The 27,182-nt window shown below is 40.4% G+C and overlaps 3 protein-coding genes across 5 annotated transcripts; 1 reads left to right on the top strand and 2 right to left on the bottom strand.

Annotated features, from left to right (window-relative positions):
• Positions 1 to 217: 217 nt before the first annotated feature.
• On the bottom strand, positions 218 to 8,134 carry LOC131354349 (nuclear factor 7, brain-like). Its single transcript, XM_058391891.1, is given in 5 exon segments — positions 218 to 1,048; positions 1,813 to 1,931; positions 2,018 to 2,134; positions 2,136 to 2,218; positions 7,497 to 8,134. Coding segments are annotated over 5 exon segments (1,263 nt in total). The 5' UTR covers positions 7,896 to 8,134; the 3' UTR covers positions 218 to 503.
• A 4,792-nt stretch (positions 8,135 to 12,926) lies between these two features.
• LOC131354350 (uncharacterized protein C14orf93 homolog) lies at positions 12,927 to 14,983 on the top strand. The gene is made up of 5 exons (XM_058391892.1): positions 12,927 to 13,783; positions 13,879 to 13,939; positions 14,031 to 14,129; positions 14,446 to 14,555; positions 14,663 to 14,983. Exons 3-5 carry the CDS (start codon positions 14,048 to 14,050, stop codon positions 14,885 to 14,887), a joined length of 417 nt encoding a protein of 138 aa, XP_058247875.1. The 5' UTR covers positions 12,927 to 13,783; positions 13,879 to 13,939; positions 14,031 to 14,047; the 3' UTR covers positions 14,888 to 14,983.
• A 5,591-nt stretch (positions 14,984 to 20,574) lies between these two features.
• LOC131354348 (zinc-binding protein A33-like) lies at positions 20,575 to 26,643 on the bottom strand. 3 transcript variants are annotated; one of them, XM_058391890.1, is made up of 8 exons: positions 26,626 to 26,643; positions 23,545 to 23,604; positions 22,992 to 23,165; positions 22,467 to 22,562; positions 22,147 to 22,377; positions 21,996 to 22,018; positions 21,791 to 21,909; positions 20,575 to 21,308 (listed from the first exon to the last, which is right to left on the bottom strand). In XM_058391890.1, exons 1-8 carry the CDS (start codon positions 26,626 to 26,628, stop codon positions 20,776 to 20,778), a joined length of 1,239 nt encoding a protein of 412 aa, XP_058247873.1. In that variant the 5' UTR covers positions 26,629 to 26,643; the 3' UTR covers positions 20,575 to 20,775. The 3 variants fall into 3 exon arrangements, with proteins under 3 accessions (XP_058247873.1, XP_058247871.1, XP_058247872.1); XM_058391889.1 differs by lacking the exon at positions 23,545 to 23,604 and having other exon boundaries at positions 20,577 to 21,308; XM_058391888.1 differs by lacking the exon at positions 26,626 to 26,643 and having other exon boundaries at positions 20,576 to 21,308; positions 22,992 to 23,728.
• Between the last annotated feature and the right edge of the window lie 539 nt (positions 26,644 to 27,182).

Below are 27,182 nucleotides of genomic sequence, written 5' to 3'. Positions count from 1 at the left end.
CCTCCTGCCATCCTATGGTTTAGAAATTTGTGACAAATCCATCTGATGTTTGTAAAACCACAAAGTGCAGGTGGAGTGAAACGGAGAGCTTGAATTCTCCTCCACTGTACAGTTTCACACATAACACACACAGCCAGCTAAACATTTCACCCAAGATTAACAGCATAGTGCTAACAAGTACAAATACAGTAAAGACATGAGCTTTCAAAGTCTCAGTTTATTTCAAATGATTTAAAATACAGCAGTAAAATTAAATTATTACATCTATTTCAGATTTCAGATTCTACATTTAAACACCTCCTGTGGTTTATTTGTTTGTTGAAGCCCTGAATATTCTATCAATATTTCCAGATATTACATTATTTTGATTTCATTGACAAGGTGAGCTGAAGTCACATCACTTTAATAAACTTTTGAACTGTTCAGTGCAAAAGTTTACAAAGAATATGAATCTTTTAATGTGCAATATTTCATGAATGATCTGGAATAAAACAATATCAGCTCTAACTGATCTGATTCACTCTTACAGAGCACTGAAGTGGCAGGAACTTTAGAGGAGATTCTTTAGATGCAACACCTAGATATGGCAGTAATTTATCAGTAAATGTGTGTGTGAAAGTGTGTAAGTGTGTGTTAGTGAGAGGGTCAGAGAATGACAGCTTTCCTCTGTCCCAGTCCAGTTTCACTCTGATCCTCTGGCATTTCTGTGCTACTGGGTGGAGAGTGAATATCTGTGGTGAAGAAACTGCGTTATATTTACCATATTCATACTCCACACACCAGATTCCACTTCTGGAGATTATCTTCCCCTTCCTCTGAGCAGATTCTGTCATCACACCCACATCCCAGTCTGTACAGTCTCCAACTTCAACATCCCAGCAGTGTGTCCCTGAGTTAAAGCCCTCAGAGCCCAGGATACACCAATATTGATCAAATCTCTCTGGATTATCAGGAAGTTTCTGTTTCTCATCACTGAGTCTCACACTGGTCAGATCATCAGATACAACGAGTTTAGGATGAACAGTGTTGGGGTCCAGAGGTACAGGTGCTGAAAACACACACACACACACACACACACACACACATTACATTGACATGAAACTAGCTAACATTTGCAGAAATCGAGACATGATAACTGTAACTAAAACTAGAATGTTGCATTTCCAGAAGAAAATGCGAGTGTGATTGCGAAAAGCAAAGCACTATGTTGCTTAAACTCTTGCAAGACATTTTCAAATATACACTTAACCCTGTCAGGTCTCAAACCTGGGTCTACAGCATAGGAGGTGAGCATGCTACCAAATAAGCTAAACTGCAGCTTATAATACTACTGAGATCAGTGGAGTAATGTTTTACATGCACAGCATCTACCGATCACCTCCGAGAAAAAACGAACTAGTGTGTGCGCTCTCCTTAAATGTCCGTACGGAAACCAGGAAGTAAAGTCCGTAAAAAATGCCTTTAAAAATGAATATAAAATAAACTATACTTAGACAATATATAGACAATACTTATCAGCATGAAAATAATAGCACACAATCACGACATGAGCAACATTGTAGCATTGGAACCATGTAATAATAATAACAATAATAATAATTAATGACAATAACAAGAGTGAGATTGCTGATGCAATCACACTAACAACTTGCTTTATGCAGTTTTAGGCATGTGTTTAAATTAGAGATGTAACCAATCGTTATAACAATTCTAATTCTATTGTAAACTTTTCTTAGCCACTGTAATTCTTCATTAATGGTTAATAAACATTGAACACACACTTACTAAAAAAAAAGAAAGAAAGACTCTTACTGTATTGGACAGTGTCCTGCATCTTCTCCCAGACTCTGAACTTCAGGTTGGCCAGATGTTTTGCCACATGGATCAGTGCTCCTGAAAGCTCCTCTGGATGCTGCAGTGTGCACTGGGCTCTGCAAAAACATTCAGGAGTCAGTGTTGCTGTGGCTTTGGATTCAGAAACACAGAGAACCAGAGAGACAGGAACCACATCACTCACCTTTTCACTGTGGCCTTGTAGTTCTGGAAAACAACAAAGCAAATATCAGTGGATATGATTTACATTTTTACACCACTGAAATGTGACGTATTCTAATGATCCTCACTTGTAAGAACAGGACGTCTGACTCCAGTTCAGTTTACAGTCTTTAAAGATCTTCAGTTTCTCCTTTAGGGGCTTCAGTGCAGTTTTGATCTCCTCCTGAAACAAATCAACACACTGCATGGAGACTCTGTGTTTCAGCTCTTATTGTACACATTTTAAAATGTAGATCACTGTTTATTAAGAAAATTGAACTGTAAATATGTTCAATATCATTTTCAAAACAATGTGACAATATTAGCTACAGTATATTGCTGTAACATCGGACTTGGCGTCAGGCCACCAGAGGGAGCCCTCGCCCGAATTCTAATGCACCCACCAAGAACACTTACAGGGTTTTTCTCTTTTTAAGCAGCATGTTCGCGACGCCACAACACAACAGTATTGTTCCCAGAAATTACCAAGCCTTTTTGGATGACTATTGCTATTTGTATTTACTGTGTATGGACTTTGTTTCATGTTTACTGGTTTCACAAGTTTTGTTTTTTTGAGTTTCAGTTCGCTTTTCTGATATTGACCCTTTGCCTCTGTATTCATGTTTATCGTATTTAGCCTGTTGTTTTGGTATTTTTATTAAAGATTTGCAAAAGGGATTCTCAATCATCTGCAGTCGGGCCAGAGCGTTGGACTGGGCCTCTGTGGTTTGGTATCCCCAACGTAAGGTCTTCGATCAAGTATTTCACAGGGCTTCTACAGGAAGTGTTTGAATATCCAGTGGGAGGTCAGGATGTGTCCATCCAGCTCCTTGAATTACGGCAAGAAACGGAAAGTAAACCAATGGAAGAGTACATACAGGAAGCTTTAGAGCTAGGCTACATTCGACCATCAACCTCCCTTGCTGCTGCAAGTTTCTTTTTCATTGAAAAGAAGATGGAGGTTTGCACCCATGCATTGACTACCAGAGACTGAATGTGCTCATCGTCCGACACCCCATCCACTTCCTCTGGTGCCGGCAGCTCTTGAACAACTCTGTGACGTTTGCTACTTCACGAAACTGGATTTATGTAGCACCTACAACATGGTGAGAATTCGAGAGGGAGATGAATTGGAAAATAGCCTTACACAACAAGGGGACATTATGAGTACTTAACCCTTAGGAATCAGCAAACCCGCCGGCAGGAACACTTGCATTTTTTTCTGGTAACCGTGAAAAGAACTTAAAATGCTCCGTCATTTTTGATCATACACATAAGTGTAGTACATCATTTGAATCTGTAAAGGGTCTACTTTTATTTATGTACACTCACAATATCCACAAAATGTTGTGCTTTTGGAAAATAAAGAAAATAAACAGGGTGCGCTTTCAGCCGTCTCAGTCTCCGCGAAAATATACTGCACACACAGACATGAGAAATATATCTATAGAAAGCTTAAAGGGTCTACTTTTAAATGATGAAGTCACATCGAAAACAAACATTCTCAGTTTATGTAATCCGTGTGAAACCAAGGAGAGGCACAGAATTTCTGTCACACTTCATTATCTGATAATGACCTGAGGCAGGACACGCCCACACGATATTCACAGGGAAAACAGTCTGGGTAATCTACATACAAGGCCACGCCCCCAGACACTGTTTTACCCTGAATGTTTATTTTTTTTCTTCAGTTTTTATTTTGAATTGTTCCTGTTACAGTTTTACCCTGCATGCATGTTTTTGGACAGTTTTTTAATGTGTATATATATATATAATATGTATGTGTATACATTTTACCCTGAATGTCTGTTTTTACACTTTTTATTTATCTTGAACTGTTCCTGGGATTCTTGCAAGTGAATCTTGAGTTATTCAAAATAAACTACAAACAAAAATGTTTTTGTCCTCAGATTATTTTCTTGTAGCACTTTCCTCAGTCTCATACCTGACTGAAAGGGGTAATTATGCAGCTCATTATGTGGGTCTTTGTGTTCTCTGGTGTGAATTACAGCATTATTCATGATCATTCACACCTCCTCACATATGGCCTTTCTAAACAAAAAGTGTCTTAGAAAATTTAAATGAATGTATTGTTTTCTTTGAATAAGTGAGCAGGATGAGTGTCACATCATTTCGAAGTAAAAACACCAGGCTACAAGATCCAGGTCACAAAAGTCTTGTACACAAATGTTATGAATGTGTTTTGTGGTCTTATTTCAGTGACTTATTTTTTTGTTGTTTTCAATAATCACACATAACTGTTATTTTCTCCAGTACACAAACTTGTACATACATGCTGCTCACATATTATTGTAGTGCAGTTTGTGCTGAATACAGTGTAATCAGACTTTAGCCATTTATATGTTTATAAGTAACCAAAAAATACACAAATGTCAGGACATGTCAGAACTTCTTCAGGGCCCCAAAACACCTGCAGACTCCTAAAAGTTAATCGTGCCCCATTGGCTTACCAATGCTCCTGCAGTATTTCAAGCCTTCATCAATGATGTATTCAAGGACTTGATGGGTAAGTATGTTATTGCATATATTGATATACTCCCCCTCATATCAGGACCACGTGCGACATGTCCGCACAGTACTCACTCACCTACTGCAACACCAACTCTACCTCAAAGCTGAGAAATGCAAGTTTCATCAAGAAACCATCACATTTTTGGGGTATGTGATTTCCCAGGGGGGGGTGGAGATGGACACGAGTAAAATGAAAGCTATCATGGACTGGCCTGAACCCACTACTATAAATGATTTACAGTGCTCCTTGGGGTTTGCTAACTTTTATCGATGTTTTATACAGATGTGTATATATATCATCACAAGCTCCCTCATCTCCCTTCTGAGAGGGAAGGCCAAAAGACTTTCCTGGACCGAGCAGGCTAGATCTGCCTTCCAGTAACTAAAGCAGAGATTCACAACCACACCCATTATCCACTGTCTGTACCCCAAACTCCCCTTCATGTTTGAGGTGGATGCTTCCAGCTGTGGAATAGGGTCAGTCTTATCTCAACACCACGGAGATCCCGGGAGGATGCACCCGTGCGTTTACTTCTCCAGAAAATTGACACCGGCAAATTACAGTATGATGTGGGAAATCAGGAGTTACCGTCAATCAAGGTGGCACTAGAAGAATGTCAGCACTGGTTAGAAGGAGCACAGCACCCCTTCTTTGTCCTGATGTGATGGATCACTGTAATCTGGAATACCTGCATAACGCTGAAAGACTGAATCCCCGTCAGGCCTGCTGGGCACTGTTTTTCACCCATTTGCAGTTCTCGGTAACCTACCGCCCTGGCACCAAAAATGGTAAAGCGGATGCTCTGTCCTGCCGTAACAACCCTTTAAGCTCACCAGCACAGCCAGAACCCGTTCTTCCCTCCTCAATCATCCTAGCTCCTGTCCAATGGAATTTAATGGAAGACATCCAAAGAGCCCACACAGATGAGCCTGCCCCATCAGCCTACCCACCGTCCAAAGTCTACTTGCCCTCATCACTTCATCCACACATCTTACAGTGGGTACATGAGGCCCCCAGCTCAGGCCACCCTGGCATCCGCCGAACCATCGCACTGCTACGGAATACGTTCTGGTGGCCCTCTCTGGTTCAGGAGGCCCACGTCCAGGCCTGTACCGCCTGTGCTGAGTCCCGGACCAGGCAACAGCTCCCCGCTGGTCTACTAGAGCCTCTGCCCATGCCCCAATGGCCCTGGCCCCACATCGCGGTAGATTTTGTCACGGATTTGCCCAACTCGGGAGATTATAACACCATTCTTGTGGCTATCGTCAGATTCTCCAAGGCCTGCAAACTGGTCCCTCTAAAGGGGCTACAAACTGCAATGGAAACAGCCATGACATTGTTTCATCAGGTTTTCAGGAACAATGGTCTGCCAGAGGACATTGTATCTGACCGGGGCTCTCAGTTCACCTCCCAAATGTGGCGGGCCTTCTGTGACCACCTGGGGATCAACGTGAGCTTGAGCTCGGGCTACCACCCTCAGTCGAACAGGCAGACGGAACATCTAAACCAAGAGCTCAGGAGGTATCCAGGGTGTACTGCAGTCGAGAACAGCACCAGTGGAGTGAGTTTCTGCCATGGGCCGAATACACCCAAAACTCACACATAGCCAAGGGTTATGGGAGAAAGCACATCTCCAAATACAAAGGGCCATCCGATGCCAAAGACTTCAGGCCAATCATTGTAGACGCCCACACCCCGATTATCAGGTGGAACAATGGGTCTGGTTTATAGGTCCATTTTGCATCGAACGGCAAATCAACCCAGACACCTACAGCCTCCAGCTCCCTGCCACATACTGCATTGTGCCTTTATTTCATGTGTCTCTCCTCAAGCCAGCCCATGCCGCACTGAACACTGAATCACCCGGTTCTGAACCGCCACCGCCACTGGAAATATACAGGCCCCCGCCTATAGAGTGTGTGCCCTCAAAGATTCACAACGCCACAACGGGCGTTTACAGTACCTGGTGGACTGGGAGGGATATGGCCTGGAAGAACATTCCTGGGTCGACACCCAAGATATCTTGGACCCCTTTCAAATAGAGGAATTCCATCGCCTACACCCAGGCCGACCAGCTCCTCGCCCCCCGGGGTTGCCCTCCTGTAGAACCCCAAGAGGTGTTCGTAGAGAGGGGGGCTCTGTAACATCGGACTTGACATCAGGCCAACAGAGGGACCCCCCCGCCCAAATTCTAATGCACCTACCGAGAACACTTCCGGGGTTTTTCTCTTCTTAAGCAGCGTGTTCGCAATGCCACAATGCAAAGTATTGTTTCCAGAATGTACCAAGCCTTGTTTGATTACTATTGCATTTTGGATTTACTGTGTATGGTCTTTCTTTCACGTTTCCCAGTTTTCGAGTTTTGGTTTTGTGAGTTTCGGTTTCGTTTGCTTTTCTGTGTTTTTCTATTGACCCTTTGTCTCAGTATTCCCATTTATCATATTTAGCCTGTTTTTTTGGTACTTTCATTAAAGATTTGCAAATGGATTCTCAATTATCTGCCTCGGGCCAGTCCTTACAATTGCCATTTAACAAGAAGCCTTCAAAATGCACCAGGTGCAAAAGAACATATTATACATTATAAATCTGCTCTGGTTTATGCAGGTGACACTTCAAATGGTGAAAATCTGAATGAAACAGTTATATTTACAGCATTTGGCAGATGCCCTTATCCAGAGCAACTTACATTTTTCTCCTTTATACAAATGAGGGACAAGGGCCTTACTCAAGGGCCCAGCACTAGCATCATGGTGTCCTGGGATTTAAACTCACAACCTTCCAAGCAGTAGTCCAACATCTTAACCACTGATCTACCACTACATGAATAAACTGATCAAAAACCAAATACAATACTGAAAACATAGATGTTGTTAATAAATATTAGATTCTTTCAAATTTTTGTGCAACATGATGTGTACATTTTATTTACCTTACAGTCTGTTACTGCCTCATCAATGGGGCAGAATTTGTGGTTGGTGTGTGTTCTTGAAGTCTGACACACCAAACACACCGGCTGTTGATCATCCAGACAGAAGAGTTTGAGTTTCTCACTGTGCAGACTGCAGACTGTTTCAGACCCTGATGAAGAGCTCTGATTTCTCTCCTGTAAGAAAGTCTCACACAGGTTCTTTAAGGCCAGATTTATGGGAGGATCATCCATAGATGACTTCCTCCTACATACAGGACATTCTCTGGATCCTTTGGCCTCCCAGAACTGCTGCAAACACACTTTACACACACTGTGACTGCAGCGCAGAACAACAGGATCCTTGAAGATTTCACAGGACACAGGACAGGAGAAATCCTCCTCTGAAAACTTAGAAGCCATTTTATTTTACTGCTGCTGTTGTTCTCTCCAGTCCGAACACTCAGAGTTTCACTTTCACTTTGATTAAAAACTAAACAACACCTCTGTAGGCCCAGTTAGTAATCACTTCCTTTTACAGTTATATCAATGAGAGAGATTTCTCCATAAACTGAGAATAAACCAAATCTCACCAGAGCAGAACACTGCAGACTGTTTATGAAGGACTGCAGTCGTCTCAGACTCGACACCTCTTTAATAGGAGGAGTTTTACAGGACACGTTATGACACGAAAATGCTCAGAACATCTACTTAAAGGAGAAGGAGTCCATTTTTTATTCCTTATAGCCTGAAAGTTATCAATAACTTGATAAAAAAAATTAAGAAAAAACAAACAGATTAAACAGATTAAAGAATGGCTTTAGCACTAATGTATTAAGTCAGTTAGAAAACTGTTTTCGAAAACTCACTTTTGGTCTTGTTTGTGATTGGATGTGCCTCCTGTCACTCATTTTATAGACACTGTACTCTAGGTTCTGGTGGTGGAGCTTCATGAGCATGCATGAAACCATTAAATTTTTTAAACCCACTACTAGATACTTAATTTTATCTAATGCACCTTTAACCAGTGACTACAGATGAATTACCAACAATTTTGATATGATTTAATTTATGTAATCTGTTAAGGCCTCTCATTCAGTTAAGGAAACAAGACCCAGAATGTTCTAATTCCCAGTGGGATGTGTCGGAACCCAGAGCCTCCCTCCAGGTGGACACCACAGGGTGGTCCTAGAGCCTTCTCCAATTACCAATATAATCCAATAGTTGCATAGTTCCAATTAGAAATTTGCAGAAAAACAAAGAAATAAAGTACTCCTCTAGGCTTGGATGAGAAAAAGCAACCGGTTTTATTTAGAAAAAATATCACCGAAACTGGCACTCAAATACACGGATTCATGAATCGATGCAGTCAAGTACACCCCCTTCACAAATCCCCCAGTATATATACCCTTTAGCCCAGCTGCCTAACCTTGCTGGATTCTATGTTTCTATGGATTGTTTTCACGTTCACCCATTATTCCCCCTGAAAAACACCTTTCTGTGGCCTTCATACACTCTATGGGCCACAAGTTTTTAATTTTGACACATATTGTTGATCTATCTAACTTCTATTAAACCTTATTTAGCCCAAAAAACACATTTATGTCATTATACCCTTTACACCTTTAATTCAACATTCACCCACATGTTCCATGTATTCATTGTTGTTGTTCCTGTGTAGTTGAAGGTGACTGGCTGACATTTATTAGAAATCTGAGGACCTTACCACTATTTTTATTATCACATTTACATTTACACCATTCTATGTATTCCCACTATTTAGGCCGCGAGCAGTATCTTTAATCTACATCAGGTTACCCAAGTAATACTGCTAATAAGGTAAAAATAAAAGGGCAAAATAGCTCTGTATGCAGTTTAGGTTGGTTTACGTTGAGTTTATTTATTACTGATTTATTTAGGCTAGGAGTAGTCAGTTTACTTTAATTTAATTTAAATTCCTAAATTCTCTCAATTAAAGTCTGTGCTTTTCCATTACACTTACTCGGTGTGTTGTGTCCCTATGTTTACATTAACATCCGCCACTGCAATAATATTTTGCTGGCACTTCAATAACATCTTCTCCAAACCCCCTCTCGTCTCGGTGCCTATTGTTTAGTTCTTACTTATGCCACAAGGAGTTTTACCAACTTTCCACTTGCTAAGGTAAGCTGCTTTTTTTATTTTCAGGAGATAATAAGATGTGATATAACACCTGTACATTATATATGGGTAGTTTTAACTTTAATTTTCCTAAAATAAACACTCTAGTCAGAATTGGGTCAAATAAGACTGTTATGGTGTTCTCGCCCTTAAGCCCAAGGATTCTGAACTTCGTCAACATGTTTTTTCGGTCTCAGTGGAGCCAACACCGTGATATGGTACGATGTGCTAGCCTATGTCCTTGTGATGTTTACTCCAAAGCCAGAAAGTTCGAGAATAATAACCCACTAACGATGATTCAGCCAGTTTTGCTCATCTCTATTTTTTATGATTTTATATATATTTTTTGTCCTATAACTTTTACGTTTAGGTTTATGTTAATTTTATCTATTTATCCTAAGCTTACCTGCTGACTAATGATTATGGCAGGTGCTTAACAGTGAAAGAATTATTAGATAACCAAATAATCAAATAACTATGATTGTTTTCAAATAATCAATAAATTAGAGATGCTAATTAGATATGCAACATATCAGTGATTAACAATGAAAGTAAGTACTGATTACCAAAATGAGAATCATCATATAATTAAACATAACCGAATGAATCTAATGATTAACCAGTTTATCCTTAATCATTACCTATGATTAAACAATTTATCTAATCTCTTTGTTCATGTCTTAATGATTAAACCTGACTCGGATCTATCTTAAGGATTAAAAGAAAGTATTCAAAATTATTAAAATTAGAATTAAAATTAGCATTAACCGTCCCTTACTGATTAAAATCAAACGTACTTAATGATTAGGTATAAGACAAGTATAAGTTTCAGAAATTTCCCACAGATGACCTGGATCTCAGTCGGAAGTGTCATGCCTTCCACATTTTAGTATACATTAACACCTGATTAATTTTTAATTCATTGTGAAAGCGAATAAAAATCTATAAGTGTGTTTCTGACATAACTATCTTTAAATAAGTATATAACACCAGTATTTATTAGGAATGCCCAGGGAGGTCACTGGGGTGATTGTTTTAGTTTTATCTTGATTTATTTAAAATGATTTTCTTTTGCTGTCATCAGGCTTCATATATACTAAGAGAAAGAAAGAGAGAATATTGGTCACATTATCTTTGTAGGTGTACCAGTGTCGTTATATTACGAGAATCATCTGCACTTATGAATTGCTGGAAAGTTCTGGCAACCTTGAGAGGAACCAGACTCAAAAGGGAACCCATCCTCATTTGGGTGACAGCGGAGAGTGTGATTATATTGTGCATTTATGCATAGTCAATTGAGTGATGCCGATACAGCATGTGTAGAATGTTATGTAAATTAATAAGGAGGTTGTTGTCCTCCAAATAAGGTTGGCATTGTTGCTTTGAATATCCCAATGCTCACAAAGCAGAACCCAGCTGGAGCTGGTCCATCTCTGGATGCCACTAGAGCTGGCACAGTCTCTGTATGCCTCGGGATGGGTAGAAGAAGGGAAACAAGTGGAACAGAATTAGCGTAGCTGCTGTTCATAATATTAGCAGCACTAGATGATAATGTGCATTTAATCAGATGTACTGGAGCACAAGGTTATGTGTTAAATGTATGCCAGGCTAAAGAGATAAGTCTTTAGTCTACGTTTGAACTGGGAGACTGTGTCTAAGCCCTGAATACTGTCAGGAAGACTATTCCAAAGTTTAGTAGCTAAATACGAAGACGCTCTACTCCCTTTCACTGCATGAAAAGTGTGATTTTCGTCAGTTACCAACACTGTAAATTGCCACAGAATTTCAGGTTAATTACTGTTCACGGGAATGTGCAGGCAGCACAGATAATTGTCGGGAACTGCCAAAAATTGATGTGAAATAGGCTTGGCAGTTGACCCCCCCATGTTCCTATCACCTTGGCCTGGGTTTAGCTTTCATATGTAAATGACTACAGTGAGCTATACAAATGCAAACCAGGGTAGTGTGGGGAGGGGGGACTCACTGATTGAGAGTGGGCTTATTACCCAAATGTAAAGAAAATCTAGTATAAAAAGCTCAGTCTTATTTTAATTATAGACTTTTAAATTGTTGCTTGAATTTTAAATTGAGATTTGTCTTACACCGTGTCCTAACTACACGTGAAGTGATGCTGCGACACGTGAGTAAAATGTATCTTTTCCATATTAATCAGTTTTTGTCCTGACCAGCCTAACCAGTTTTAGAAACTGTTTTTATTTCTGCGACATCACGGCTGACAGCTTCGCCTATACAGAGATCTCAATGAAAGTTCTGCACATTATTAATATTAATCATCAAAAATGGATGAGGAGAGACTGATTATAGACGTTTAATAGCAGAAATATATAATAAATCCCTCAAGTTTTATAAGGAAAGCTATAAGAAGTGGAGGGGTGTATCTCTCTAAGCATGTGCGCTCTTGTATGTAAGTATGTGTGTGCGGACTGTGATCTCTTCAGCTGCAGTATGAGAAAGCACACAAACAGAGAAAAACTGTTATGATTGGCTGTGTTTTATGATTGATCGTGTTCAGTATGGACACAAATTTCCTATTGCTGGAATCATATCACGTCGTGTCTAGTTAGACTAATTACCTTGTGTACCACTAAAAGACAGAAAACATTAATAATAATAAACAAATAAGTGTGTGTGTGTTTATATATATATATATATATATATTTGGGCTGGGAAAGTTAACATGTTATTGTCGCGTTAACTCATTAATTTATTAACGCTGACAAATATTTTATCGCGCGTTAACACAGTTTTTAGTATTTTGTAAATAATTTCAAAAGTCTGCTGCTCAGTGGCTCTGAATACACATACAGACAAACCACGGGTGATGGGAGGGGTGGGATCTCGTTTTGTATTGGCTTGGGATAAAGGTGATGACGTGTGTCAACCAACGAGAGCATTTGGGATGAGCGTAAGTGTATTGTCACGCAGACGGGAATCGGAAGTGGAGTAGAAGCGGCAGATAAACAAACACGGAGGCAGGTAAACACACACAGAGAGAGAGAGAAAGAGAGAGAGAGAGAGAGTGTTAACTCGCGTTAACTCATGACAATCATGCGATTAATCGCGATTAAATATTTTAATCGATTGACAGGCCTAATATATGTAAAGCATTGAAAACATGGATTTTCTTTATTTTGGTATGGTTGTGGTTAAATGTTGTCTTGTTTTATTTATGTACATATATTTAATTTTATTTATATAATTATATACAACAAGTTTTTCTTTTAAAAACAACCATACCAAAATAAAGAAAATCCACATTTGTTCAATGCTTTATCAATTCAGTTTATTTATCTAACACATTTAATGAAAGTGAAGTGAAAGTGAAATTGTGTAATTTGGTCCTTAGAGATAAAACATTTTGTTCCACTGCATGTTCCTACATGTAGTAGAATGTCAATAACGCTCAGCTGACTTCACTTTCATTACAGAAAATACTTTTTATTGTATACAACTAACAAATTATATAGCAAATGATTACATAAAGTTAAAAAAAATAGTATAACATTTTAAGAAAATAGTCTGATCCTCACAGCACTCCTAGACCTCAACCACTGTACATTGTGGCATGACTACAGTAACTCTTTCTGTTGATTTGCTTAAATGCACAGTGGATGTATTTAACACACATCTTCCAGCAATGTGCTCAACAGGGAGAAATGTGGTTCTGCTACAGGGTCAATGGTGGGTTACCCTTTTGCATGTCTGGGCAAAACAGTCAATCTCAGTTATACAATTTTCAGGGTACATTTGATGTTACATGGTCAACATCGCATTTCTGTCATCCTCATCCAAGATTGTTTGCTGGAATGGAGACAGAGGCTCCACTGTACAGTTTAATGCTCTCCGAGCTCTTCCTGGTTACGTTACTTTGCATGTGATGAGCCTCGGCCAATCGGGTGCTAGGTCACGGTGACACGGTTTGTTCCTCCAATCACAGACGAGGTCACGAGACAAAGCGCGGAACCAAAACATACAAACAGAGATGTTACTCTTTCCTGGAATTTTCTTACCATTTTCATTTTTACCTCCGCTCTTTATATTTTCTTCACTCTTTACATTTACCTTGCTGTTTACAATGGCTAGCCAAGGAACCGAAGAGGAAGAGGCAACTGCACAGTCCTAAAATCGCGGTAAGTCTAAATTCTTCTAACGACATAACCCATGCTTTCATTTGGCAAAACCAGTGTAAGTTTTGTAACAAAGCATTTTGACTTGTATTTTGTAGGAGGCAGTCCATCAGCTACACAACTCTGAGGAAACTGTAGATGCTATGACCCGGAGCACGGGTACGGATTAAAGATATGGACTAACATGCACTGTGTTGTTTCAGAAGCAAATAAACACGTTGTTTTAACTCTGTACGTTTTGCCTCCACAGATTAAGCTCGCCATATAATGAGATGGTCACCTCATTTTAGTGGGACCACTGTCCATAAGCGCGGAATTGATGAAGGCCTGGATAAAAATGACTTTGTTGGTAAGCAATTTTCACTGTGTTGTTGTTATTTAGTTGTTAGATTCAAGAAGCTTTATTGTCATTTCAACCACATATAGCTGACTCAGTACATAGTGAAATGAAACAAGGACCTGGTGCTACAGAAACATACAACATAGAGTTCAAACACAAGAACAACACAGAGCTAGAACCGAAAGTTCGTCCAAGCCACATAAAGTGTAAAGTGTTATTACATTTTGTCACCTTGTGGTTGTTCTTAATCCTGTTTTTGTTATTTATCTGTGTAGTTGTGTTTGGTTGGTTGTAGTTTTTAAAAAACCCATTCATTTTTTTCCAGTTGCCTGCAAGACATACTATGAGACTGTGCATAGAAATTTCTGGTACATCCTAGCAAGTGTGGCTGCAGCTAATAAGACCTCAGCCTGGAGTCGCCAGAAGAGAAAGAGGGTAAGACAGATTAGAATTAAATTCGTTTTACTTATTTCTGTTGTATTAGTATAAACTGTAATGATGTACATGTTTATGCTTATTATATGTAACAATTGTGTTTTCAGCTCTTGGAGGTGAGGCAAAGTGTACTGGCTGTGGACGAAGTGGACTTCTGGAGGGGAATCACCGCTGACATGATGTCAGATGAAGAAGACGATGATGGAGTCTCGGGGTGCATTGTGAGACCTCCATCATTCCGCAGCCAGATGCTGAGCAATCTGTGGGCTAAGCTGCAGATGAGCCTAGAAGCCAGTTCAAAGTATGCAGCACTGCATCACCGGCGTCTGTGAACTGGGCATCCGTCTAACAGAACACCACCCGCATACCTACGACCCCTAGGCAGCAAAAAGACATTTGATGCCAAACGTGATGCCATGACAATAATCTCTGGCTAGTTTTTGTGTATTTATATTTCATATGTCTATTTAATAAAACTCTTACATTTTATCAACATGTCTCTCCCAAATGTCTGTTTTCCTAATATTTACTATTAGCCTTTATGACACCTATATTGTTATAATATATCTTTAACAAATTTAATAGATTAATATAATAAATAAATATAAATAAAATAATTATATATATATATATATATATATATATATATGAATTACAAGTATTATAATTGCCCAGACTGACCAATAGCAACACATGTCTCAGCCAATCACAGGTGATCTTTCTGTTTTGAAAATTGTGCTTTCATCCAGTAGGTACTGTAGAACATTCAAGGTGGTTTCATTCATATGCTAATTCGCATTTCGCACCTTGTACCTCCACACACACCTCCCTCCCTATACACCCCCTGGTACGATAAACCTCAGGGAGATGTTGAAGATGTCAGTGAAGAGTCCTCTTCATATCAGCTGTGGAAAGACAGAGCACCTGGTTGTTAGGAGGAGGGATGGTCTTCTTCGCTGTTACAATGTTCTGTGCATCGAACCGAGTGTAGAAGTTACTCAGCGTTTCTGGGAGGGAGGCATCACTGTCACAGGCAGGTGATGTTGTCCTGTAGTTCATGATCATCTGAATGCCCTGCCACATGCGCCGCGAGTCACCGCTGTCCTGAAAGTGGCCGTGGATTCTCTGGGCGTGTATGCGCTTCGCCTCTTTGATGGCTCAGGACAGTTTGGCCCTTGCTGTTTTTAAGGCCGCCCTGTCCCCTGCTCTGAAGGCGGAGTCTCTCAACTTCAGGAGAGCACACACTTTTGCAGTCATCCACGTCTTCTGGTTGGAGCGTGTGGTGATGGTCTTGGAGACAGTCACATCATCGATACACTTCCCGATGTAGCCGGTCACTGTTGCCGTGTATTCCTAAAAGTCGATAGAGGCACCATTGGTTGCAGCCTCCCTGAACATGTCCCAGTCAGTGCACTCAAAACAGTCCTGAAGAGCAGAGATGGCTCCTGCTGGCCAGGTTTTAACTTGTTTAGAGCGTCTGACAAGTGGTCTGTATGCTGGAATCAACATCAAAGAGATGTGGTCTGAGTAGCCGAGGTGGGGGCGGGGCTCTGCACAATATATGCTGGGAATGTTTGTGTAAAAACATCCAGCGTGTTCACCCCTCTCGTAGCAAAGTCCACATGCTGATGGAATTTAGGGAGCACTGTTTTGAGATTTGCATGATTGAAATCTCCGGCGATGATGGACAGTCCGTTGGGGTGAGCATTCTGCAGCTCACTAATAGCTCCGTAGAGCTCACACAGAGCCTCCTTAGCATTAGCGCTGGGGGGAATGTACACTCCAAAATTGAAAGCGGTGGTGAATTCATGTGTTATACGTTTTAAATATGTATACATTTAAAAAAAAAAAAAAAACCTCAGTTTTAGGCTAATAATATCCTAAATTTGTGACCTATTGAACCAGTGTTAACATATTAATTGATAGAGATTTTGAAACACTTTTGTACGTCGCTATGGATAAGAGCGTCTGCTAAATGCCAGAAATGTAAATGTAAATGAAAGCTTGTTCAACCATTAACTGGTGTGATCACTGAGAGAAACTGGGTGATGTGGAGATACTGGAGCATCTTGATATTGGCATAGATGGCTACAAGTGAGAGTCAAAAAGTCAAAAGTCAAAATCAAAGAAGCTTTATTGTCACTTCAACCATATATAGCTGATGCAGTACACAGTGAAATGAAACAACGTTCCTCCTGGACCAGAGGTGCTACATAGAAAGAAAACAAAGTACAGGTGACACGGACAAACATAGAACAAAACTTTTCCTACATAGGTGCATTCTTTACAAACTAAACATACAACATAAGTGCACAAGACAGAAGAAGAATAAAATGTAAAATATAAAAATACGAAATATAAAATATAAAAACTACCGTCCACAGTAGGTAAATACAAATAAAATATAATATAAATAGAATAAAATATAAATAAAGTAATGTAGGGTATATACACTATATTGCCAAAAGTATTCGCTCACCTGCCTTGACTCGCATATGAACTTAAGTGACATCCCATTCCTAATCCATAGGGTTCAATATGACGTCGGTCCACCCTTTGCAGCTATAACAGCTTCAACTCTTCTGGGAAGGCTGTCCACAAGGTTTAGGAGTGTGTTTATGGGAATTTTTGACCATTCTTCCAGAAGCGCATTTGTGAGGTCACACACTGATGTTGGACGAGAAGGCCTGGCTCTCAGTCTCCGCTCTAATTCATCCCAAAGGTGTTCTATCGGGTTGAGGTCAAGACTCTGTGCAGGCCAGTCAAGTTCATCCACACCAGACTCTGTCATCCATGTCTTTATGGACCTTGCTTTGCGCACTGGTGCACAGTCATGTTGGAAGAGGAAGGGGCCAGCTCCAAACTGTTCCCACAAAGTTGGGAGCATGGAATTGTCCAAAATGTCTTGGTATGCTGAAGTATTCAGAGTTCCTTTCACTGGAACTAAGGAGCCAAGCCCAGCTCCTGAAAAACAACCCCACACCATAATCCCCCCACCACCAAACTTTACACTTGGCACAATGCAGTCAGACAAGTACCGTTCTCCTGGCAACCGCCAAACCCAGACTCGTCCATCAGATTGCCAGATGGAGAAGCGCGATTCGTCACTCCAGAGAACGCGTCTCCACTGCTCTAGAGTCCAGTGGCGGCGTGCTTTACACCACTGCATCCGACGCTTTGCATTGCACTTGGTGATGTATGGCTTGGATGCAGCTGCTCGGTCATGGAAACCCATTCCATGAAGCTCTCTCCGCACTGTTCTTGAGCTAATCTGAAGGCCATATGAAGTTTGGAGGTCTGTAGCGATTGACTCTGCAGAAAGTTGGCGACCTCTTCGCACTATGCGCATCAGCATCCACTGACCCCGCTCCGTCAGTTTACGTGGCCTACCACTTCGTGGCTGAGTTGCTGTCGTTCCCAAACACTTCCACGTTCTTATAATACAGCTGACAGTTGACTGTGGAATATTTAGGAGCGAGGAAATTTCACGACTTGATTTGTTGCACAGGAGGCATCCTATCACAGTTCCACGCTGGAATTCACTGAGCTCCTGAGAGCGACCCATTCTTTCACAAATGTTTGTAAAAACAGTCTGCATGCCTAGGTGCTTGATTTTATACACCTGTGGCCATGGAAGTGATTGGAACACCTGACTCTGATTATTTGGATGGGTGAGCGAATACTTTTGGCAATATAGTGTATGTATACAGAATATGTATATAAAATATAGAATATATGTAAAGAAATGTAAAATGTAAACAACTGTATTATACAGAACTATATAAAGTGAATAGTGTGCAATAATGTGCAAGGTGCAGACAGCAGCAGTACGGGGTGTTCATGTAGTGAAATAAGTTGATGAGATGATGAGAAACAGTGGTATTGTCTATTGGTATTGTCATCTTTAAAGTGCAGATGTACACAAGTCCTCTTTGTGTATAAACGGGAGCAGAATCTGCCATATATGTTTATGTTTTATGTATTGTGTATTGTATACCACAGTCCTGTAATGTGCAAATGTACGGTGTGGTTGGTTCTGGTGTTTTTAAACACGTGTGTAGGAAGCATAGCAAGTCCAATCAGTTGAGTCCTATGTGGAGTTCTGGTTGAGACCGTATAGCCTGCGGGAAGAAGCTTCTCTTCAGTCTCTCTGTGTTGGTCTTCAGGGAGCGGAAGTGCTTCCCTGACCTCAACAGAGAGAAAAGTCCATTGTTGGGATGGCTGAGGTCCTTCACAGTCTTCCTGGCTTTGGTCCAGCACCGCTTGTTGTGACTGAATGCAGGTCAGGGAGCTTGGTACTGATGATGTGCTCAGCTGATCGCACCACCCTCTGAAGAGCTCGTCTGTCTTGCACAACCTGCTGTTCCCGAACCAGGTTGCGATGTTTCCCGTCAGGATGCTCTCTATGGTGCAGGAGTAAAAGTTCCTTAGCACCTTAGCAGGCACTCTAAAGTCTCTCAAGTGTCTGAGGTGGAAGAGACGCTGCCGGCCTTCTTCACCACAGTGTTGATGTGACAGGACCATGACAGGTCCTGCGTGATGTGAACACCTAGGTATCTGAAGTTGTCTACACTCTCCACTGGGCTCTCATGATTACAGGGGTCTGGTAGTTCCTCTCCTGCTTTTTGCTGAAGTCCACTATCAGCTCCTTAGTCTTGCTGATGTTAAGGTGGAGGTTGTTCCTCTGACACCAGTTCTCCAGAGTCTTAATCTCCTCCAGGTAGGCCATCTCATTGTTGTCAGAGATCAATCCGACCACAACGGTGTCGTCAGCAAACTTGATAATTTTGGTGGTGTTGGTAGTGGCCATGCAGTCATATGTGTACAAAGAGTACAGCAAGGGGCTCAGAACACAACCCTGGGGGGCTCTAGTGCTGAGGGTGAGTGAGGCAGAGACATGTCTGCCCATCCTTACTGCCTGTAGTCTGCCAGAAATTGGAGATCCACTGACAAAGATGGGCTGAGTCCCAGTTGCTCCAGCTTGGTGGTGAGTGTGGAGGGGATTATAGTGTTATACGCTGAACTGTAGTCGACAAACAGCATTCTAACATAATTTTCCTTTTTCTAGTGTCCAGGTGAGCGGTTCGGGCAGTAGGTGAACTGTAATGGATCCACTGGTGCTAGCTGGTCAGCACAGGCTCTGAGGACACAACCTGAGATTCCATCTTGTCCTGCTGCTTTCCTGGTGTTCACTGTCCTGAAGGCTCTCCTCACGTCATGCTCGGAGATGAACACATTTCCGGTATTGGCAGTCTCTTCCTGTCTGCAGCCATTAGCATTAGCTGTAGCATTAGTTTTAGTGTTAGCACATATAAGCTTAAGACATATAAGCTTTAGCATAAGCTTTAGCATAAGACATATAACGCCGACTCTTGTGCAAAAAAACAGTGTTATGAGTGGGTGCAAAGACGGATAGAAACAGGTTAATACAGTGAATATACATGTAGAAGTAACAAAGTAATTTAAGTTAAAACAGATACATTTAGTTAAGTGACCAAGTGAACAGTTATAAATATTTAAAAGTATTTATAAAATATTTAAAGTGTAAACAAGATCAATGTAAAAGTGACGTGTGTAAGTAAACAGGACAAATTTTGTGTGTGTGTGTATGTGTGTGTCCAGCTCAGTTCTATTTTTGAGACCAGCTCTCTGTTGTGTGCGTGTGTGTGTGTGTGTACAACACCATGTCCAGCACAGTCCAGTTCTCTGTTGAGAACAATTCTCAGTTGTGTGTGTATGTTTGTGTGTGTATGTGTGCATGTTTGTGTGTGTATGTGCTCGTCCGTGTCCAACTCAGTTCAGTTCTCTGTTGAGATACCTGATTGCCTGAGGGAAGAAGCTGTTCAACAGGTTGTGCGGGTTCGAATGATTCAGTACCTCTTTCCAGATGGCTAACAAGTACAAATACAGTAAATACTTGAGATTTCAAAGTCTCTGTTTATTTCAAATGATTTGAAATACATCAATAAAATTAAATCATCTATTTCAGATTTCAAATTCTACATTTAAACAGACTTTTATTATTTTAATTTCCTCTTGTGATTTATTTGTTTGCTGAAGCCCTGAACTGAAAGCAGTGGAGGAAAACATGCTAGTAATTTACACTTAATGTCACATTAATTTGATTTATTATTTCTTTATTTCAGAGTATACCATTATTTTAACTCAAAATCACTTTAATTTCATTTAATAATATGGAATCTAATTTGACATATAATTTTTAGTAATCAGTATTTATATGAAGTGGCAGAATCTTTAGAGGAGATTCTTTACCAGAAACATATAGATATGGCAGTAATTTATCAGTAAATGTGTGTGTGAAAGTGTGTAAGTGTGTGTTAGTGAGAGGGTCAGAGAATGACAGCTTTCCTCTGTCCCAGTCCAGTTTCACTCTGATCCTCTGGAGTTTCTGTTCTACTGAGAGGTGAGAGGATTTCTGTGGTGTAGAACGTGCCCAATATTTACCATCATAATACCTCACATACCAGATTCCATTTTTGGAGTATATCTCCCCCTTCCTCTGAGCAGATTCTGTCATCACACCCACACCCCAGAGTGTACAGTCTCCAACTTCAACATCCCAGCAGTGTGTCCCTGAGTTAAAGCCCTCAGAGCCCAGGATACACAAACATTTACCAAATCTCTCTGGATTATCAGGAAGTTTCTGTTTCTCATCACTGCGTCTCAGACTGGTCAGATCATCAGATACAATGAGTTTAGGATGAACAGTGTTGGGGTCCAGAGTTACAGGTGCTGAAAACACACACACACACACACACACGATGGAGCTAAGCTAACTTGAACATTACATTCACATGGAATAAGCTAACATTTATAGAAACCAAGAAATGATAACTGTAATTACAAAATTAACAACTTGCCTTATGCAGTTTTCAGAGTGTGTTTAAATTAGAGATGTAACCAATCATTATCACAATTCTAATTCTATGATAACTCTAAAACTTTTATAAACCACTGAAACTCTTCATGTTTTCACTCAGTCCCTCTGCTCACTCTTCGAACACTGAACAGTCTGAGGGCAATAGAAGCCTTTCAAAATAAAAGTTCCCTCAAATCACATAAAATAAAAATGAACACATTAATAATAATATCACAAGAGTAACTTCTTTTCTACATAACAAAAGCAGAAAAAAAGTAACCAAAAAGAACAGAAAAAGAAATTAATAGTTAACACACACACACACTTACTCAAGGAAAGAAAGAAAGACTCTTACTGTATTGGACAGTGTCCTGCATCTTCTCCCAGACTCTGAACTTCAGGTTGGCCAGATGTTTTGCCACATGGATCAGTGCTCCTGAAAGCTCCTCTGGATGCTGCAGTGTGCACTGGGCTCTGCAAAAACATTCAGGAGTCAGTGTTGCTGTGGCTTTGGATTCAGAAACACAGAGAACCAGAGAGACAGGAACCACATCACTCACCTTTTCACTGTGGCCTTGTAGTTCTGGAAAACAACAAAGCAAATATCAGTGGATATGATTTACATTTTTACACCACTGAAATGTGACGTTTCTGATGATGGAAAGAAGTTTGACTTTCTCACAGTATAAATACTGACTAAATGATCCTCACTTGTAAGAACAGGACGTCTTCAGCTCTCATCTCCTCTTCTACGGCTCTGATTGCGTCTGAAAGAGATGATATGTCTCTGCTCAGCTTCTCAATCTTCTCCTTCATCATCTGACTCTTCTGCTCCTCTTCCTCTCTCAGTGCAGTGATCCTGACTGCCTCTTCATCTCGTAGAAACTGGTGAAGCTTCTCAAACTGCTCCTTAATCTGACGCTCTGTGTGTTGGGCCTGAATCTGCAGTGAAGAGGAAATCAAATGAAATAGAACTGATTTTACAATGATGGAGAATAGAATTCTATCAAAACCATGTTATTGATTGTAACCTTTATATGTTCTGCAGTCTGACTCCAGTTCAGTTTACAGTCTTTAAAGATCTTCAGTTTCTCCTGTAGGGGCTTCAGTGCAGTTTTGATCTCCTCCTGAAACAAATCAACACACTGCATGGAGACTCTGTGTTTCAGCTCTTATTGTACACATCATTAACTCAGATCACTGTTTATTAAGAGGGTTTAACTGTAAATATGTTCAATATGAGTTTATAAATAATGTGACAATATTATCTATAGTATATTCTCCTTTAACAAGCACTGAATGAAGATTTTAAAATACACCAAATGCAAAAGAACATTTTATACATTATATATCTGCTCCTATTCATGAAGGTGACACTTCAGATGATGAAAATCTGTACATGATGGAATTGCAGACTCACAGATTTGATAATTATATGAATAAACTATTCAAAAAGCAAATGTAATACTGAACCTATAGATATTGTTAGGTAATATAACCTTCTTTCTCATTTTTTTTTTACATGACGCATGACCTCAGATGTACATTTTATTTACCTTACAGTCTGTTACTGCCTCCTCAATGGGGCAGAATTTGTGGTTGGTGTGTTTCCTTGAGTCCCGACACACCAAACACACCGGCTGTTGATCATCCAGACAGAAGAGTTTGAGTTTCTCACTGTGCAGACTGCAGACTGTTTCAGACCCTGATGAAGAGCTCTGATTTCCCTCCTGTAAGAAAGTCTCACACAGGTTCTTTAAGGCCAAGCTTATGGGAGGTTCACCCTTAGATGACTTCCTCCTACATACAGGACATTCTCTGGATCCTTTGGCCTCCCAGAACTGCTGCAAACACACTTTACACACACTGTGACTGCAGGGCAGAACAACAGGATCCTTGAAGATTTCATAGCAAACAGGACAGGAGAAATCCTCCTCTGAAAACTTAGAAGCCATTTTATTTTACTGCTGCTGTTGTTCTCTCCAGTCCGAACACTCAGAGATTCACAATTAAACAACACCTATGTAGGTCCAGTTAGTAATCACTTCTTTTCACAGTTATATCAATGCGAAAGATTTCTCCATAAACTGAGAATAAACCAAATCTCACCAGAGCAGAACACTGCAGACTGTTTATGAAGGACTGCAGTCGTCTCAGACTCAACACTTCCTTAATAGGAGGAGATTTACAGAGACACGTTATAACCTGTTACAGTCATCAGTTACATCAGAAACAGCACACAACACCTACTTAAAGGAGCAGTATTCCATTTATTATTCCTTATAACCTGAAAGTTATCTACAACGTGATTTAAAAAAAACAAAAACAGATTAAACAGATTAACGAATGGCTTTAGCACAAATGTATTAAATCACTGAGAGAACTCTGTTTTGGAAAACTGACTTTTGGTCTTGTTTGTGTTTTAATGTGCCTCCTGTCACTTATTTTATCGGCACTGTACTCTAGGTTCTGGTGGCGGAGCTTCATGAGCATGGGTTAACCATTCAATTGTCAAACCCACTGTTAGATACCTAATCTTACCTAATGCACCTGTCAGAAATCACTGGGACAGTTCCCTGCCAGACCACTGGAGGGGGTGCTGGCAGGTGAATTGGTGGAGTCTGCTTTTTCTGTTTGTATTCCCTTGTACTTTGTGCCATGCCCTCCATATTGTGCTGCCTTCCCGCCTTGTCACCGGTTTCCCGTTTACCTTGATGATTTGCCGTATATATACACTATATTGCCAAAAGTATTTGCTCACCTGCCTTGACTCGCATATGAACTTAAGTGACATCCCATTCTTAATCCATAGGGTTCAATATGACGTCGGTCCACCCTTTGCAGCTATAACAGCTTCAACTCTTCTGGGAAGGCTGTCCACAAGGTTTAGGAGTGTGTTTATTGGAATTTTTGACCATTCTTCTAGAAGCGCATTTGTGAGGTCACACACTGATGTTGGACGAGAAGGTCTGGCTCTCAGTCTCTCTAATTCATCCCAAAGGTGTTCTATCGGGTTGAGGTCAGGACTCTGTGCAGGCCAGTCAAGTTCCTCCACACCAGACTCTGTCATCCATGTCTTTATGGACCTTTGTGCTTTGGTCACTGGTGCACAGTCATGTTGGAAGAGGAAGGGGCCAGCTCCAAACTGTTCCCACATAGTTGGGAGCATGGAATTGTCCAAAATGTCTTGGTATGCTGAAGCATTCAGAGTTCCTTTCACTGGAACTAAGGGGCCAAGCCCAGCTCCTGAAAAACAACCCCACACCATAATCCCCCCTCCACCAAACTTTACACTTGGCACAATGCAGTCAGACAAGTACCGTTCTCCTGGCAACCGCCAAACCCAGACTCATCCATCAGATTGCCAGATGGAGAAGAGCGATTTGTCACTCCAGAGAACGTGTCTCCACTGCTCTAGAGTCCAGTGGCGGCGTGCTTTACACCACTGCATCCGACGCTTTGCATTGCACTTGGTGATGTATGGCTTGGATGCAGCTGCTCGGCCATGGAAACCCATTCCATGAAGCTCTCTGCGCACTGTTCTTGAGCTAATCTGAAGGCCACATGAAGTTTGGAGGTCTGTAGCGATTGACTCTGCAGAAAGTTGGCGACCTCAGCATCCGCTGACCCCGCTCCGTCAGTTTACGTGGCCTACCACTTCGTGGCTGAGTTGCTGTCGTTCCCAAACACTTCCACGTTCTTATAATACAGCTGACAGTTGACTGTGGAATATTTAGGAGCGAGGAAATTTCACGACTGGATTTGTTGCACAGGTGGCATCCTATCACAGTTCCACGCTGGAATTCACTGAGCTCCTGAGAGCGACCCATTCTTTCACAAATGTTTGTAAAAACAGTCTGCATGCCTAGGTGCTTGATTTTATACACCTGTGGCCATGGAAGTGATTGGAACATCTGATTCTGATTATTTGGATGGGTGAGCAAATACTTTTGGCAATATAGTGTGTGAATATATATATATATATATATATATATATATATATATATATATATATATATATATATATATATATATATATATATATATACAGTAAGAAAGTCTTTAATATTCAGATTCTTGCTCTGCCTCCTCAGTAACATACGATTTCTTCTTACAAGAATTCAACATCATATTTGTGAAGATGTAGAGGTGAGCATGTCCTGTGGTCATCAGATTAGCCATTTTCTATGAAATAAAATGAAATCTAATGTTAGCTCTCAACAGTGAAGGATTTTATTGTGTATTTATGTAAATAAATTAAATAATTATGTCATGCAGAGCTAGTTACGCTTTAGTTAGCTAACAATCAGTGTATCTCTTGAGCAGCATTCTATATTAACGTTACTAATGTTATACAGCAACCCAATAATCAGATAGCTCAACTTTTATTGCTGATATTTGACCAGTCACCAAGTAAAATGTTTTTTTTAGTTTCTTAATGTAAAGAAGAATAAGGTTAAGAAGACAGTGTCCTAACTGTTGTTCTTCCACAAAATCCAATAACATTTTTTCATTTTATTTAAAGTGTATAATATATAAAGATAGAGCTGCATAAGTGAGTCTAGAGAGATGTTCAGCCTTAGAGAGCAAAATTCTTCAAGATTCAAGATTCAAGAAGCTTTATTGTCATTTCAACCACATATAGCTGACGCAGCACATAGTGAAATGAAACAACGTTTCTCCAGGACCTGGTGCTACAGAAACATACAACAACAAAGAGTTCAACACAAAAAAACACCACCTAGCTAGGACAGAAGTTTGTCTTAAGAAAGTGCACAGTGTGCAGCTCGGTGCAAACAGAGCATAGACAAGACAGTGCTGAAGACAATAAATACAAGAAAGACAACACAAAAGAACACAGGACACTTAGCACTGAAAAAGAAAGAAAAGAACATGTGTAATGGAATGTAAGTGAAATAAAATAAGATAAAATGAAATGATGTAAAAAAATATTGTGCAAAAATACAACAGCAGCAGTTGAGGTAGTGCAAATAGAAATAAACATAAATGTAACTATAGCAGCAGATGACAGGTAGAGGTAGTGCAATAAGTAATGAACAATATAAATTATGTGTGCGCGTGCGTGTGAGGTCTAAAGTCATTACTTTAAATGGATTTACAGCCAAACACACAGACAGACAGACAGACAAACACACACACACAAAATTTGAAAAATAAAGACACACTCACCATTTTTCCCTTGAAATACTCTGTCTCTACTTGTGAAATATCGGTGATTCTTTGAGCGCAGCTATGGCCACTTGTCCTGATGCACCAAAGAAGCTGAAATCTACTTTGGGGAGATTTGCAAAAAGTTTAGAGCATAAACATATTCAGTATTGGTCGTTGTCAAACGGTTGTACAGCCGGGTTTTTTTTCAATGCGGAATCAGCAGACGTAGCGCTTTTCAGGTTATCTGGACTGGGGCACATCCACTGGAGGAGCGTTACTGAAATCGTAACTTTTGATCAGTGTGACTGGGAAAAGTTTCGTAAATGGTGTAACGACTTTGAGTACATTGTTAGAATGGATTTCTTTTCACCAGAGGCCTGTTATTAGCTCGCTAATAGCTCCATACAGCTCACACAGAGCCTCCTTAGCATTAGCGCTGGGTGGAATGTACACTCCGATAATGAAAGTGGTGGTGAATTCCCGGGGTAAATAAAAAGGTCTGCATCTAAGAGTCACAAACTCCACTAGCGATGAGCAGTAATTAGAAACAAGCACAGAGTCCTTACACCATTCCG

Source organism: Hemibagrus wyckioides, linkage group LG06 (assembly GCF_019097595.1).
Source record: "Hemibagrus wyckioides isolate EC202008001 linkage group LG06, SWU_Hwy_1.0, whole genome shotgun sequence".
NCBI lineage: Eukaryota > Metazoa > Chordata > Actinopteri > Siluriformes > Bagridae > Hemibagrus > Hemibagrus wyckioides.
Note: the sequence above shows the minus strand (reverse complement) of the source record. Positions and strands in the feature narration are given on the sequence as shown.